Below are 16,958 nucleotides of genomic sequence, written 5' to 3'. Positions count from 1 at the left end.
TGCACAAAGCGAGCTCTATGAAGATATGGTTTACCTGGTTTGGAGATGAAGATCTTGAGTTCTGATCTCAACTATACTAAACACCTTTGGAATGAATTGGAACACTGACTGCACCCCAGGTCTCCTCACCCTTTATCAGTACTTTACTAACACCCTTGCGGTTGAGGAACACAAATGTCCACAAGCACACTCCAAAAACTAGTAGAACATCTTCCCAGAAGAGTGGAGGGAATTATAAGAGCAAATTGGGACTAAATGTTGTTGCTCAAAAAGCACATATCAATGTTATTGTCAGATGCATCTAATGACATCCAAAACAATTGTGTGCCACGAACTTTGTAGTAACCGTTTGGGGAAGAACAACATATTTTGTCCATTAAACGTATATACCATATTTGCTTTTTAAATAATATAAATTGCAATTGTTGTTAACTATTGTTAAATGTGTGATCAACTTCTGGGTGGTCAATAACATATAAATAAGGATTAAATAAAGCTTGCTGCTATAGAAAAATACTCAACTTTTACATAAAAAAATGTCCTTTTATCTTTTTATGGTTAGGTGTGCTGTTGAAGTTCAAGTGTCTCTATACAATTTAGTTAATGTTGGCTTACATTACAGCAGCTACAAACATATAACTCCTCTCCACTCGATCTGACTCATTGGTAAAAACTGGGTATACATTTTGGCTTATGGTTTCCTAGTTGAAACCTTTTTTCATTTGCTGAAAGCTGCACTAATGACCTCAATATCAAAGAGCCATAACAAAAACACAAAAACATTGAATCCCACCTCATTACAAATCTATTGTAAAGCAACACACACACACACACACACACACACACACACACACACACACTAGCACGCACAGGTTCGGGCGTTGTCAAGTTATTCACAAAAGATTTGCAAGCAGGCAAACAAGATGAGGCCAAATGCAAAGTATTATGTATTGCCAAATGCAATACTTTGCATTGGGCAATGCACTGAATACACATAAACATAGTGAATTCTATAAGCATGGGAATAAAAAATAGAGATAGTTGTGTGAATTCAGGACAAATCCAATGACCATGTTGTTGTTTTTATTGTTATTTTGCTAGCAGGATTTTTATATTGATTTGACTGTATATGACTTTTAACCATAAGCCAAGAAAGATTTGCCTAACAGACAAGTAAGAGAAGACTCTGGCACTGCAAACACTTCTGTTGAAGATTTGCATATTTTACATATTTTATATTCCCTTATACACAACAACATGACTAACAGCTGCACAAAAATCTCACACTCAACTTTTGTCTGTTTCTACTTAAAGTGATTTTCTGTGTGCTTTATCTCCTACATGGCAACTAAAAAGTTTCTAATATTTATAGATTCCATGTCGATCCATGTAACAGATTTGCTCAACAAAAAGATGGAGAAAAAGATAGAGATATATTTGAATTCACAATTTCTATTTATTATATTACATTTAGTTAATTGCTGTAGTAAAAAGTTAGATATATTTATCTTGTTAATTGTAAGATTATTATTAGTATAGTATATAGTGAAGTATAGTCATCTGTACCATTTTAGTGTTTGGGCCTGTATTTCAGACACACAGACACAGACACAGACACACACACACACACACACACACACAGCTGCTTCTGGAATGATCCTGTGGGTCAAAGCAGCAGCTGGGCATTTTTTATGGCGTCCCATTGGCGAACTTTTGCTTTTGAATTGTTCCTGAAAAAGAGAACAAACTGCTAGTGTGTGTGTGTGTGTGTGTGTGTGTGTGCATGTAAAAGTGAAAATAACACAAACCCGGTGAAGATTAACCAGCCATTTTGAAGACACACACTTAGGAGAGACGAGAGACAGATGGTGGATTTCACTGATCTGTAGTTAAACACTCACACACACACACACACACACACACACACACACACTGACACAGATTTGGCCTTGGAAGTATGGGGAGGCCCTTAAAGAGACAAAAGCACTGGTGTAGTGTGTGTGTGTGTGTGTGTGTGTGTGTGTGTGTGTGTTAAGGAAAGCATGCAAAATAGTATGATTTTTTGTTAGTAGCAAATAAGATGGAGAATGTGAAAAACCGAGAGATGAGTGAGGGAGAGAGGGAGAGAAAGAGAGGGCTTTAAAATGGCTGCATGTTTTCCCAGGAATGCACCGTGTCATTCAAAGGTCAACATCTCCCCCTACAGGCTACTGAGTGTAAAAGCTAGTGAGGTGACTAAACAAAGCTTCTCAACAAAGATAGGAAAGAAGTCATGTGAATGAGAACTGAATCATCAAGTGTGTGATTTTATGTCAAAGACAAGTCATATTAAAGGGTTATAAGTGTAATACACTCAACTAAATCATAACACAAGGCCAGACACCATGATAACCTTTGCGGTATTGAATCATGGCTCACATGAATTTGCAACCCCAGTTCCAAAGAAATGTGGATGCTGTGTAAAATGTAGAAAAAAACTGAATGAATGAACTGAATTTGAATATCCAATAAACCCATATTTTATTCATAAAACATATAAATGTTTAAACTGTAAAATGTACCGTTTTGAAGAAAGAATTATGTCATTTATAATATGAAGGCCACAACATGTTTTTAAAATGTTGTGGCAGAGAAAACAAAAAGCTGGAAAACTAAGTGTTACTAAAAAGAAACAGCTTGAGGTTTAATGGCAACAAGTCAATTGCATGACCGGAGATAAAAGGTGAATATTAAAAAGGTTCTTAGAAGTAAAGATGAGCAGAAGTTCACCAATCTGTGAAAAAACTGCATCTACAATTTGTGGGACAATTTCAGGGTTGAAATGTGTCTGGGCATTTACACTCATATTTAATAGCTTTCTTCTCTAACAGTATGGGGGCATTAGTGCCAACTGAATGGGCAGCTTGTACATCTGGAAAGCCACCATCAATGTTAATGTATCTATCAAGTTTTTAGAGTATGGTACATTTCTTCAATTTTTTTTTACAAATTCATAAAGGTACATGTCCTGTTTTATTTCATTTAACACAGTGTCCCACAGTGTGTGTGTGTGTGTGTGTGTGTGTGTGTGTTTTTCCATTGGTGTTTTTCACATTCCTTTCAGATGAAGTTGCTCAGCACATTAACGTCACATTTGTTTCTGTTCTCCCTTTCCCGAAACTATGCTCTCTCTCTCTCTCTCTCTCTCTCTCTCTCTCTCTCTCTCCCTCCCTCCCTCCCTCCTTCTTCTTAAATGGTCTACAGCAGGATGCCAAATGTGTGTCAAACAATCCTGCTTATTCTAGGTTTGTTTTCATGTCTCCTGGACTTTGGTGTGGTTTTATTATACTAATATATTTGCTTTGAGACAATGTCCATTGTTAAAAGCCCAATACAAATATAATTGAATCTATCTATCTATCTATCTATCTATCTATCTATCTATCTATCTATCTATCTATCTATCTATCTATCTATCAAATAGGCCACATTTAATAACTTAAGTTTCTCTCTCACTCCTTTGTTTGTAACTAGGTCATTTAGTACACAGCCAAATATTTTTTTCAAAGAAACTATAATTTAATTTTCAAATTTCATAAAAATTTGCATCTAAACTCATCCCTGAGCACTCTGTCTATATTTTAAACCCATGTGCATTTAAAAACATCCTTTTAAACTTTAAAAACCATCACAAACAAGAACCCCCAAAAAAAACTCCAGGGAACAGGGACACCATGTGCTTCTGTGGTTAAAGAGGAAAAAAGGAGTCATGTTTAGCACAATGGCAAAGGGAGGGGAGGATGGAAGGATAGGGGGAGGGGGGACTGATTCAATAACCTCCTTTCACCCTGTTTGCTAAAGAAAGGAAGGAAAATGAAAAAAAGACAGCTGGCAGGCAGGAAAATGTCGGCCTCGTTGGCAGATGGTCGGGTGGGGCCCTGGGAAAGGGGAGAATGAAGGAGGGATCTGGACAGGAAACGGGAGGGGTTTTGTTTGTGGAGGAGGTGGCTAAGGGCGTGGCTTAGCGTGGCTCACTTGCGCACATCTGGTGTTTGTTCACTGTAACTGCACACAAAATGTATTAAAATAAATATCTCTTTTAATATTTATTATTAATGGTTTTAATAAAATATCAGCATGAGAACAACGACAGTTTTATCTAGAGAAACATTTTGGTTGTGATTGTGTAACTGTAAAAGTTTTTTTTTAATTATTAAAATTAAAGAAAAAAATAAAATACAAAGTTTAGTATAACAAATGTATATTAAAAAAAAAAACGTCTTACATGTTTTTACATTTATTCGCAAAAAAATCTTTAAAATCTTAGAGTGACGAAGTGAAATTATAATTCTAATATTAAATAATTATGAAATTATAAAAAAAACAAGTCTTGCATTACATTAAATATTTCTCAAAATCTTACTTTAACCTGTGACCACAGACAAGTTACTGTGGGCCATTAAAAAATGTAAAAAAAAATAGTAAGAATAAGTGTTTCTGGGGGCCATTTAAAAATAACTTTTTAAAAAGTCTTTTTCTCTATATTTGATTTGTGACATAAATACGCCATTGCATCATTATTTTTTCAAGATTTAATAAACAGTAAAACAAAACAATAAGAAAAAAAGCCATACAGAAGTGAGATAATAACAAACATTAAGCGGTACTGTGTGCTTGTTTTTTTTTTTTTAGAAAATAAATGCAATAACAACAACAACAACAACAACAACAATAATAATTGTTATGTATAGAACAATCCGTATTGTAGTAGAATAGTGTATTATGGGTTAACAGTGACCTCTAGCGGTCAAACTTTGTAACGAAATGTTGGGTTAATGCCCTTTGAATATTTAGAAAATGTTACAGCCTACATAACAACAACAACAACAACAACAATAAGAAAAAGAAGAAGAAGAAGAAGAAGAAGAAGAATATTTGAAATTAGGAAGAAATGTATGTTGTTTTTAGCTGGATTAATTTTTGTCATACCATCTGTGGGAGTTGACTTTTGATTCAGTCGCCATTGGCTCGCTTATTAAGGGTAACTTAATAAGGAACAACACACTAAACTTTATATACATTATATACATTATACAACAAATATGTATTTACACCAGTTGACCAATACTCATTAAAATTATTTTACATAAGACATTAAAAATACATTTACATTTTACATTTGCGGCATTTAGCAGACGCCCTTATCCAGAGCGACGTACAAAAGTGCTTTAAATCTCTAGTAGTGAATAAATCTTACACTGGTACGAAAGAATACAAACTCAATATAAATATAACTCGAATTCTACAAACTTGGAAAGTGCTAATTTAAGTATTTCAGGAAGAGGTAGGTCTTCAGTCGTCGCTTAAAGATAATCAGGGACTCTGCTGTACGGACATCTAGGGGAAGTTCATTCCACCACCTCGGTGCCAGAACAGAGAAGAGCCTTGAATTGTACTTACCTCTCAATCTGAGAGAAGGTGGTACCAGTCGAGCAGTGCTGGAGGATCTCAGACAGCGTGGTGCAGTGCGAGATGTGATGAGGTCACTGAGGTAAGATGGTGCTGGTCCATTTTTGGCCTTGTAGTGTCATACAAATGACACTAAATGGAACAAACAAATGTAACATCACACAAACCTTTCTCTAAATATAATCTCTATCAAAAACATTTCATTCAATCTGACATGGAAAATGAGATGGCACTTCCTGCTGTTATGATTAAATCTGATTAAAACCTAATTTCTTAACTGCAGTATTTTCTTATTGCAATTACACAGCTGATGGCAAACAATTAAGAAAAAACATGCATTTTATGCATGCTGTCTCTGTGTGTGTGTGTGTGTGTGTGTGTGTGTGTGTGTGTGTGTGTGTGTGTGTGTGTGTGTGTGTTTGTGTGTTGTATACTAATGTGTACACGTATAATATGAACTCTAGATGTAATGGCAGCATTAGCTGATTAGCAGATTAGCTGACATTAGATAAATGTACAGCATGTTTATATAATCACATGGAACTTGTTCTCTGATTGCAAATTTTATTTATTTTTTAAAATCCTAAGTCTCAGACTACTACTTTCATTAAGTCAAGTCAAGTCAATAAGCTTTTATTGTCATTGTAACCATACAGTAAAATAAGACAACATTCTTTCAGAACCCTCATATGCAGCAACCAACCTGCAGAACAAATAACCCTCATATTCTCTCTATATAAATCTACATTGGGAAAAGGAGAAAACCACTGAAAGTGTTGTATGTTTGGCCATCATCATAAATCTGACAGCCGGCTCGAAGCCTTAAGTAAATCTCATCGCCCTTTTCCAGTAGTAGGTTGATAGCTCGGCTAATAGACATGTTGGATCCTTTAGGAGACTCTGACAATCCAAAAATTCGCTGCACATTCTTCATTAAATATGCTTCAACGTAAGTGTCACTGTTCCCAAAGACAGAAACTGAGAAGTGATAGACGCCTCTCACTGGTGCTTTGAAAATTCCTGCAGCAAATAAAAAAAAGAAAGAAAGATAAAGAGCATTTAAAGACTACCGTTACACTGAAAAGGACAAAAAGTAATATTTATGTTTATGCTCATGTGAAAGTACCAGTGTGGGAACTGTAGGCATTTCCAACATTTGTTAACACATTGGTAAAGCTCAAGGTGACTTCTGTGTTGAAGGGTCCATAGGTTCCCTGAATTCCCGATCCAACTGAGAAAGCCAACTTTGTTCTGTCTGTGATTGCAAATCCAGTGATAAATGAATGAATAAAAAAAGAAATCAAAACACAAAATAAGAAATTCTTAATTTGTACAATATGGCTATAAGAACAAATCTCTCAACCTTGAGGACTTCAAACAGGTCATGTGAAACCTCTACCAACATATCACATGCTTTACCAAAGAAAAAACAAAGTACTGATCCACTGCCTAAACAGTTCACAAAGAGCTCATGTACCTGCATTTGTTAAATCTGACAAGGCTGCCATCTTTCTCAGACACCTGTTTGTTGACCTTTCCCCCTAAGTCCTAAGCCAGTGCACGTCCACAAAATTATGACTCTTTAACATTTTACTGCGTTAAGAGATTATTGTTTACTCATTTCATGTGTTAGTTTATTGCCTGTTCATATAAATTGGCTGTTGCAGTTAGCACTGTAAAAATATTTCCATAGAATTCTGTTGGAATCTGAGTGACTAATGTCATTAAAGCAACCAATATTTTTAAACACTGACTTGTTCCAGCAGTTAATTTCTCACACACACTTACTGGTAAGTCAATGAAAGGCATTTTAAAGCAGTCACTGATGCTGGTTTGTGCATGCACACAATTCTGCCATCGCTAACACTAGCGATATACAGTAGATGCGTTAGTGTTTGCTCCAATAATTTCTCTTGAAAGGAGCAAATCCTGACAATTCAACATACTGAGGCAGTGAATGAATAAAGGATGGAAGGAATTAAAACATTTGATAAAATATGCTAAAAGAAGTAGAACAGGTAAGCAGAACATATCTTAAGAAAATATTAATATTAAATGTAAAACACACATAGTCCCAAATAGGGTCTAACAAATGTAACCTGTTTAATTTAATGTATTAAACAGTATAATTTAAACAGTATAATTAAAAAAGCTTACTGCATTAATTTGATTTATTCTATTTTGTTTATATATGTATTTTATTTTTTATAAAATATTATTTTATATATTATTTAACCAAGCAGGCATTTTATTTAAAATTGGAATTCATATTTAAACTGTTGTGCACTGTGTGCCATTACACCCCTATTATATATATATATATATATATATATATATATATATATATATATATATATATATATATATATATATATATATACACACACACAAACATTTATTAAGTATTTTATGTTATAATTGTCATAAATATTTACCTTCAGCACCAAGCTCTGTCTGCTTTTTTGGACATATATCCTGCTGATATTAAAGTTTCAGTGTGATCATCTGAAAGAGGTGTAGCCCAAGTCACATACTCAAGCAGAGCCAACAATGTAAAGATGATGGACTTCATTGTCAAAGAGTTTTTGAAACACAAAGATGAACTCTTTGCTTTTATAAGAAATGTTAATGATTACTGAGTGGCATCACTCTATTCTGGTAAAGCCCCTCCCACCATGATAAGCTGTCCTAATTTCCAGAAATGTCTATTCTTGAGTTCAGTAACATGTAGATCCACCTTCAGCACCAATAAGTTGAAATATACTGTATGTTTTCTGTTGACATTTTTATCCACTCTTCTTTGCTTTATCACTTCAGTTCATTCATGATTGAGGACATTTATTTATGCACAACTCTCTTAAGATTAGAGCATTAAAGCAGGGGTGTCAAACTCAGGCCCGCGGGCCAAATCCGTGGAGCCGACGCTATCTTCTGCAAATGAAAAGGGAAGCTGGGCAGGGACGCAGGGAGTGTGGCTCGGAGACGCAGCATCTCGATCTTCAGGGAATTAGAATTACATACGCAACCTAGAGACGTTCCCTTTCAGGAACTCGAGCTGAACCACAATGCTTTGGGAACGAGTGTCCAGATGTAAGATTAGCGCACTAGAGCAGGGGTGTCAAACTTAGGCCCGCGGGCCAAATCCGGCCCGACGTACAATTATATCCAGCCCGCGAGATGATTTCATATAGATCTATTATTATTGTTATTAATGGCACGGTGATATGAAGCGCTGATAACACAAACTACAGATTCCATAATGCAGCGCTTCAGCTGCCTTACCAAAGAAGGAGAAGAAGAAAGTAAGAAGAAGAAGAAGAAAGCAAAAAGAAGAAGAAGAAGAGGAAGAAGAAGAAGAAGAAGAAGAAGAAGAAGAAAAAGAAGAAAAAGATTTGAAATTAGGGAGGAATGTATGTTGTTTTTAGCTTTATTAATTTTTCTCATACCATCTATGGGAGTTGACTTTTGATTCAGTCAACTCCCATAGATGTAATAATAATAATAATAATAATAATAATAATAATAATAATAATAATAATAATAATAACCATTAGGGTTGCACAAGCCAGTGCACTCTTAGTGCCGGTCTTAAGCCCAGATAAATAGGGAGGGTTGCGTTAGGAAGGGCATCCAGCGTAAAACTTGTGCCAAATCAAATATGCGGATCACAAAAGAGAAATTCATACTGGATCGGTCAAGGCCCGGGTAACCAACGACCACCACAGGTATCGTTAGCCAACAGGGTACCAGTGAAAATTGGTCTACTGTTGGCCAAAGGAGGAGAAGGAGAGGAGGAATACATCTACAGAGACAGCAGCAAAAGGAGAAGTGTAGCAGAGTGGAGGTTTGGGTTGGTACTTTAAATGTTGGTACTATGACGGGTAAAGGGAGAGAGGTAGCTGATATGATAGAGAGGAGAAAGGTAATGTTGTGTGTTCAGGAGACCATGTGGAAAGGGAGTAAGGCCAGGAACATTGGAGGTGGGTTTAAACTGTTCTATCATTGTGTGGATGGAAAGAGAAATGGTGTAGGAGTTTGTTCCATTTACCAATTGTTCATTCCTATGTTCACCTTCTATCACTTCTTCTAACTCACTCCAGAATTTTTACTTCTCCTCCATCTCAGATCTGACTTGTGGAGCATAGGCACCGATGACGTTTATCATCACCCCTTCAACTTCCAGCTTCACGTTCATAACCATATCAGAAACTCTCTTTACCTCAATTACACTCTTTCTTCAGAAATTAAGGGAAAACATGCATTTTCTCTCTCTCTCTCTCTCTCTCTCTCTCTCTCTCTCTCTCTCTCTCTCTCTGTGTGTCCGTGTGTGTGTGTGTGTGTGTGTGTGTGTGTGTGTGTGTGTGTGTGTGTGTGTGTGTTGTATACTAATGTGTACACGTATATTATGATCTCCACATGTAATGGCAGCATTAGCAAAGATAAATGTATATATATAAAATTTATACATGTTTATATAATCACATGGAACTTGTTCTCTGGTTGCAAATTTTATTTAATTTTTTTAAATCCTTGGTCTCAGACTCCTACTTTCATCAAGTCAAGTGAAGTAAATAAGCTTTTATTGTTATTTAAACCACATATATCTCAGGCAGTACACAGCGAAATGAGACAGTGTTCCTCCAGAACCCTCATATGCAGCAATCAACCTGCAGAACAAATAACCCTCATATTCTCTCTATATAAATTTACATTGGGAAAAGGAGAAAACCACTGAAAGTGTTGTATGTTTGGCCATCATCATAAATCTGACAGCCGGTATGAAGCCTTAAGTAAATCTCATCGCCCTTTTCCAGTAGTAGGTTGATAGCTCGGCTAATAGACATGTTGGATCCTTTAGGAGACTCTGACAATCCAAAAATTCGCTGCACATTCTTCATTAAATATACTGCAACATAAGTGTCACTGTTCCCAAAGACAGAAACTGAGAAGTGATAGACGCCTCTCACTGGTGCTTTGAAAATTCCTGCAGCAAAAAAAAAAAAACAAAGAAAGAAAGATAAAGAGCTTTTAAAGACTACCGTTACACTGAAAAGGACAAAAAGTAATATTTATGTTTATGCTCATGTGAAAGTACCAGTGTGGGGACTGTAGGCGTTTCCAACATTTGTTAACACTTTGGTAAAGCTCAAGGTGACTTCTGTGTTGAAGGGTCCATAGGTTCCCTGAATTCCCGATCCAACTGAGAAAGCCAACTTTGTTCTGTCTGTGATTGCAAATCCAGTGATAAATGAATGAATAAGAAAGAAATCAAAACACAAAATAAAAACAATTTCTTAATTTGTACAATATGGCTATAAGAACATATCTCTCAACCTTGAGGACTTCAAACAGGTCATGTGAAACCTCTACCAACATATCACATGCTTTACCAAAGAAAAAACAAAGTACTGATCCACTGCCTAAACAGTTAAAAAAGAGATTCTGTACCTGCATTTGTTAAATCCGACAAGGCTGCCATCTTTCTTAGACACCTGTTTGTTGACCTTTTCCCCCTAAGTCCTAAGTCAGTGCACGTCAATAAAATTATGACTCTTTATCATTTTACTGCGTTTAGAGATTTGTATTTACTCAACTCATGTGTTAGTTTATTGCCTGTTCATATAAATTGGCTGTTGCAAATAGGGTCTAACACATTTTTTAGTATTAAATTTAGTATTAAATGAAATTTATTTGTATTATTATTATTATTTATTATTAATTTAATTATTAATAAATTCAATCAATATAATAAAAAAGCTTACTGCATTAATTTGATTTATTATTTTTTGTTTTATATACATATATATATATATAAGTGGTAATGAGTGCTAATGATTACTGAGTGGCAAAAAGTGCTAATGATTACTGAGTGGCATCACTCTATTCTAAAACCCTTCCCACCATGATAAACTTTTGTATTTTCCAGAAATGTCTATTCTTGAGTTTAGTAACATGTAGATCCACCTTCAGCACCAATAAGTTGAAATATACTGTATGTTTTCTGTTGACATTTTTATCCACTCTTCTTTGCTTCATCACTTCAGTTCATTCATGATTGAGGACATTTCTTTATGCACAACTCTCTTAAGATTAGAGAAAAAATCCATGAAGCCGAAGCTATCTTCTGCAAATGAAAAGGGAAGCTGGGCAGGGACGCAAGGAGTGTGGCTCGGAGACGCAGCATCTCGATCTTCAGGGAATTGGAATTACTTACGCAACCTAGAGACGTTCCCTTTCAGGAACTCGAGCTGAGTCACAATGCTTTGGGAACGAGTGTCCAGATGTAAGATTAGCGCATTAGAGCAGGGGTGTCAAACTCAGGCCCGCGGGCCAAATCCGGCCCGACGTACAATTATATTCAGCCCACGAGATGATTTTATATAGATCTATTATTATTGTTATTAATGGCCTGGTAATATGAAGCGCTGATAACACAAACTACAGATCCCATAATGCAGCACTTCAGCTGCCTTACCAAACTCTAGGCTACCTGGGAACATTCCAGCGTCAATCAAGTCGAGCTTCCGTTGATGTATTTAACCCTATTATAAAGTTATTTTGAAGCCCCTCACAATGGGAAAGAGAAAAGTTGATTTGAAAACAGAGCCTTTCAAATCAGATGGAATTCTGAGTATATGTTTACTGACACTGCCGGTAAATCCGTGTGTCTTATTTGTGGAGCGAAAGTTGCTGTAATTAAGGAATTCAATCAAAGATGGAACTACAAGACAAAACATCAGGATATGTGAAAAACCTGAATGTAGAGCAGAAAGTGGAAGAGTTAAAGAAGAATCTGACATTTCACCAGATATTTTTCACCAGAGCAAAATCAAAAAGTGATACTGGTGTGAAAGCAGAGGAGAAATCAGAGCCACATCAGCCGGTTATTTACAGAGGGAGAGTCTCTGAAGAGCTGCATGATGAAGTATGAGACCTCTTGTGTTTGACAGGAGATATTTTTATGGAAAGCAAAATATTTAAAGTAATTTAAAGTTTAAGATTATTTTTTTATAAAATGGCATAATAGCAAAGAAATCTGATTGTTTTATTTGTTGTTATTTTAACATTGAACTAAAAGCACATTTTTAATTTATTTGTTCAGGGTTTTTTTGCAGCATGTTTATACTTCTAACTTGTATAATTTTGACAAGATATATTTTAAGGAAGAGCAAAATATTTTAAGTTATTTAAAGTTATATAAAGTTATTTAAAGGCAGAGCATCTCGTTTTCTCAGCGAACCAGGGTTACATAAGCAACCTAGAGACGTTCCCTTTCAGGAACTCGAGCTGAGTCACAATGCTTTGGGAACGAGTGTATAATCATGCCACACTGACACATGCTTGCCTAGTGTGTTAGAGCACAACCAGAGAGCAGGACAGAGGAGCCGGTAGTGGCTCTAAGTTTGAAGTTGTAAAACCTGACAAAGGTCAGAGGGGTGGACCAGCCCGCAGCATTGCAAAATGTCCTTGAGTGGGACTCCAGCGGACCAGGCATAGAGGCCGCCACACTGAGCCTTGAGCCCGAAAGAAGCAGGAAGACCAGAGGACTTATATGAAGATGAGGTAACATCCACAATCCACCTACTGAGAGTCTGCTTGTTGGCAGGAAACTCTTTTCTATAGAGGCCATAGCAGATAAACTCAGACTTTCTCCACGGCCTCGTCCTGCTCACACTTGACACAGTTGATTTTGTAGATACAAACCCTGGTTTAGGGTAAAGGAAGGAGCCTGTGGGTCCCTGAACCTCTTTAGGGAGGATTATAGCCAGAAGGAAAGCAGTCTTGATAGACAGACACCATACAGGCACTCTGGGTCGCGTCCCGGGGGTTCAGCCTCCAGGCACTTCACTGGAAACATGTCACCAAAGAGTGTTTACCAAGCGACTGCCCAGAAAGTGAGGCACAGTAAGCCACGATCAAATCAAATGTTTAAACTGAGAAAATGTATCGTTTAAAGGGAAAGATATGTTGATTTTGGCGTTAACACAGCTAAAAAAAAAGTTGGGACAAGGCCATGTTTACCACTGTGTGGCATCCCCTCTTCTTTTTCTAACAGTCTGCAAATGTCTGGGGACTGAGGAGAACAAGTTGCTCATGTTTAGGAATAGGAATGTTGTCCTATTCTTGTCTAATACAGGCTTTTAGTTGCTCAACTGTCTTAGGTCTTCTACCTCTTTATGATGCGCCAAATGTTTTCTATGAGTCAAAAAACTGGACTGCAGGCTGGCCATTTCAGTACCCGGATCCTACTTCTACGCAGTCATGATGTTGTAATTGATGCAGTATGTGGTCTGGCATGGTCATGTTGGAAAATGCAAGGTCTTCCCTGAAAGAGGCAACGTCTGGATGGGAGCACATGTTGTTCTAGAACTTGGATATCCCTTTCAGCATTTATCCAATTCAATTAATTTTTATTTGAATCGCGCTTTTAACAATGAACATTGTCTCAAAGCAGCTTTACACAGATAATGTGGTGATTAAACGTAAATATGTACTTTGTAAGTATGTTTGTCCCTGATGAGCAACTGTGGCAAGGAAAAACTCCCCGAGATGGCATAAGGAAGAGCGGAACCAGACTCAAGAGGGAACCCATCCTCATCTGGGTTGCACCAAATGTCCATTTGAAGCAGATATACAATGTTGCGGGGTACAGTGATGACAATCAGAAGCAAACTGCACTCCTGAGTCATTGCAGCAGACCGCTGACACCAACTACAGTCCAATCCATCCTCAAAGCACCCGTTCTACTCCGGAATTACATAGAACCACCCAAGGTGTTGATGAGATACCGTCCCAAGCTGCACAGAAGTGTGAAGATCCACGGAGGGGAGAGGGGCAGGAACAGTGGTCACTGGAGCCTCAGGAGCATGTTTAACTCGACCGAGAGAGAGAGAGAGAGAGAGAGAGAGAGAGAGAGAGAGAGAGAGAGAAGGATATGGATTATTAAGTGTCCCTATTGGTGTATGAAAGTTAATGTCACTGTGCAGTTTGGACTCCGGCAAGACTCGCTATGGCAGCATAACTAAAAGGGAGAACCAGAAGGTAACACAGACATGAGGGATCTCTGGGATAAGAGACGACCCACCACACCACTGTCAACAAACCCGAGTGAACGTGTGAATGTGAGGGGACGACAGCATACAAATATACCAGTTCACCAAACACTCTATAACCATGCTCCCTCCAGATCTGAGCCTTTACCTAAGAAAAACCTACTGATAAAAGGCATGACTAAATGAATAAGTTTTCAACCTCAACTTGAACACTGAGACTGTGTCCGAGTCCCGAACACTGGTTGGAAGGCTGTTCCATAACTGTGGGGCTTTATAAGAGAAAGATCTGCCCCCTGCTGTAGTCTTCATTATTTGAGGAACCAACAGAAAGCCAGCACCTCTTGATCTAAGTAGGCGTGGAGGATCATACTGGTACAGAAGTTCACTCAGATACTGCGGTGCGAGACCGTTAAGTGCTTTATACGTCAGTAGTAATATTTTATAATCAATGCGAGATTTGATTGGGAGCCAGTGTAGACTGATTAAAACAGGGGTGATGTGGTCACATTTCCTAGATCTAGTGAGGACTCTTGCTGCTGCATTCTGAACTAACTGAAGCTTATTTATGCACTTACTCGCACACCCAGACAGTAAAGCGTTACAGTAGTCTAATCTAGAAGTAACAAAAGCATGAACTAGTTTTTCTGCATCCTGAAACGACATCATATTTCTAATTTTAGCAATATTTCTAAGGTGAAAGAAGGCGATTCTGGTAATATTATTCACGTGAGACTCAAAGGAAAGACTCGGGTCAATAGTCACACCAAGGTCTTTGACAGCCGTACATGCTGAAACAGAAACACCATCTAGAGATGCAACGTAATCGGAAAGTTTACTTCTAGCTGCATGTGGTCCTAGTAAAAGTACTTCCGTCTTATCTGAGTTGAGCAGAAGAAAGTTATTAAGAATCCACTGTCTAATGTCCTTTACACACTTCTCAACATTGTTTAGCTGATCTCGCTCATCTGGCTTTGCTGAAATATACAGCTGTGTGTCATCAGCATAGCAATGGAAGCGAATCCCATGTTTATGAATGATTTCACCAAGAGGCAGCATATATAAAGAGAAAAGCAGTGGGCCTAAGACAGATCCTTGAGGAACACTAAACTTTACCTCATAGAGTGTGGAGAACTCACCATTTACATCAACAAACTGATAGCGATCAGTCAAATAAGACCTGAGCCAAGAGAGAGCTTTTCCCTTTATTCCAACAACGTTCTCAAGTCTAGCAAGCAGTGTAGTCTGATCAATGGTGTCAAAAGCTGCACTAAGGTCGAGCAAAACAAGTAAGGAGACAAAACCCTGATTAGAGGCCAATAACAGGTCATTTACCACCTTAACTAGTGCCGTCTCTGTGCTATGATGAGGCCGAAATCCTGACTGATACATTTAAAAATTTTATTCATAAGTAGGTGTGAGCATAACTGCTGTGCTACAACCTTTTCTAAAATTTTGGATATAAAGGGGAGATTTGATATTGGTTTGTAGTTGGACAACTGACATGGGTCAAGGTCAGGTTTCTTAATAAGGGGGTGGATAACTGCCAGTTTGAAGGATTTAGGTACATAACCAGTGCTAATGGAAGAGTTAATTATTTTTTAAACAGGTTCAATTACCTCTGGAGCTATCTGTTTAAAGAAACTTGTAGACAAGGGATCGAGAATGCAGGTTGATGATTTTGATGAGGAGATTAATGAAATTAAGTCATTCTCATGAATAGGAGTGAAGCTTTGTAGTTGCTTGTCTGCTATAATTACACTGTTGTCTACAGGGTTACTTGTAAAATAATTTGGATTTATATTAACTGTTTGGATTTCTTGCCTGGTGTTTTCAATTTTATTATTAAAAAAGTTCATGAAATCATTACTACCTAATGATGGTGTGCATGTTAGTGCAGTGCTTTTATTCCCTGTTAATTTTGCTACCATGCTGAATAAAAATCTAGGATTATGCTTGTTATTTTCTATGAGGGTGGAGAAATATGCTGATCTAGCAGCACTAAGAGATTTTCTATCATTTAAGAGGCTCTCCTTCCATGCTATTTGAAATACTGTTAATTTTGTTTGACGCCATTTACGTTCTAATTTTCTAATTTTTGATGGTGCCTTTCCACATGTGTAAGCTGTCCATGCCACAGGCACTCATTCAACCCCATACCATCAGAGATGCAGGCTTCTAATATAATAATAATAATAATAATAACTTGGGTTGTCCTTATCCTCGTTAGTCCGGATGACATGGCATCCCATTTTTCCAAAATGAACTTCAAATTTTGATTCATCTGACCACAGAACAGTTTTCCACTTTGCCACAGTCCAATTTAAATGAGCCTTGGCCCATAGAAAATGCCTGTGCTCCTGGTTCATGTTTAGATATGGCTTCTTTTTTGACCTATAGAATGGCACGTTGAATTGTGTTCACCGACAATGTTTTCTGGAAGTGATTTCCATAACAGTA

The 16,958-nt window shown here is 37.3% G+C and overlaps 2 protein-coding genes across 2 annotated transcripts; both read right to left on the bottom strand.

The window, feature by feature from the left end:
* Nucleotides 1-6,060: 6,060 nt before the first annotated feature.
* Nucleotides 6,061-9,613, bottom strand: LOC124393519 (complement C1q tumor necrosis factor-related protein 3-like). The gene is made up of 4 exons (XM_046861413.1): nucleotides 9,581-9,613; nucleotides 7,884-7,923; nucleotides 6,575-6,703; nucleotides 6,061-6,468 (listed from the first exon to the last, which is right to left on the bottom strand). The coding sequence occupies exons 1-4, from the start codon at nucleotides 9,611-9,613 to the stop codon at nucleotides 6,191-6,193; spliced, it is 480 nt and encodes a 159-aa protein (XP_046717369.1). The 3' UTR covers nucleotides 6,061-6,190.
* A 342-nt stretch (nucleotides 9,614-9,955) lies between these two features.
* Nucleotides 9,956-10,944, bottom strand: LOC124393052 (complement C1q tumor necrosis factor-related protein 3-like). The gene is made up of 3 exons (XM_046860363.1): nucleotides 10,897-10,944; nucleotides 10,544-10,672; nucleotides 9,956-10,432 (listed from the first exon to the last, which is right to left on the bottom strand). The coding sequence occupies exons 1-3, from the start codon at nucleotides 10,925-10,927 to the stop codon at nucleotides 10,155-10,157; spliced, it is 438 nt and encodes a 145-aa protein (XP_046716319.1). The 5' UTR covers nucleotides 10,928-10,944; the 3' UTR covers nucleotides 9,956-10,154.
* Between the last annotated feature and the right edge of the window lie 6,014 nt (nucleotides 10,945-16,958).

The sequence above is a fragment of the Silurus meridionalis genome, chromosome 11, assembly GCF_014805685.1.
Source record: "Silurus meridionalis isolate SWU-2019-XX chromosome 11, ASM1480568v1, whole genome shotgun sequence".
In the NCBI taxonomy this organism is placed as follows: domain Eukaryota; kingdom Metazoa; phylum Chordata; class Actinopteri; order Siluriformes; family Siluridae; genus Silurus; species Silurus meridionalis.
This window is presented reverse-complemented; position numbering and strand designations above follow the sequence as displayed.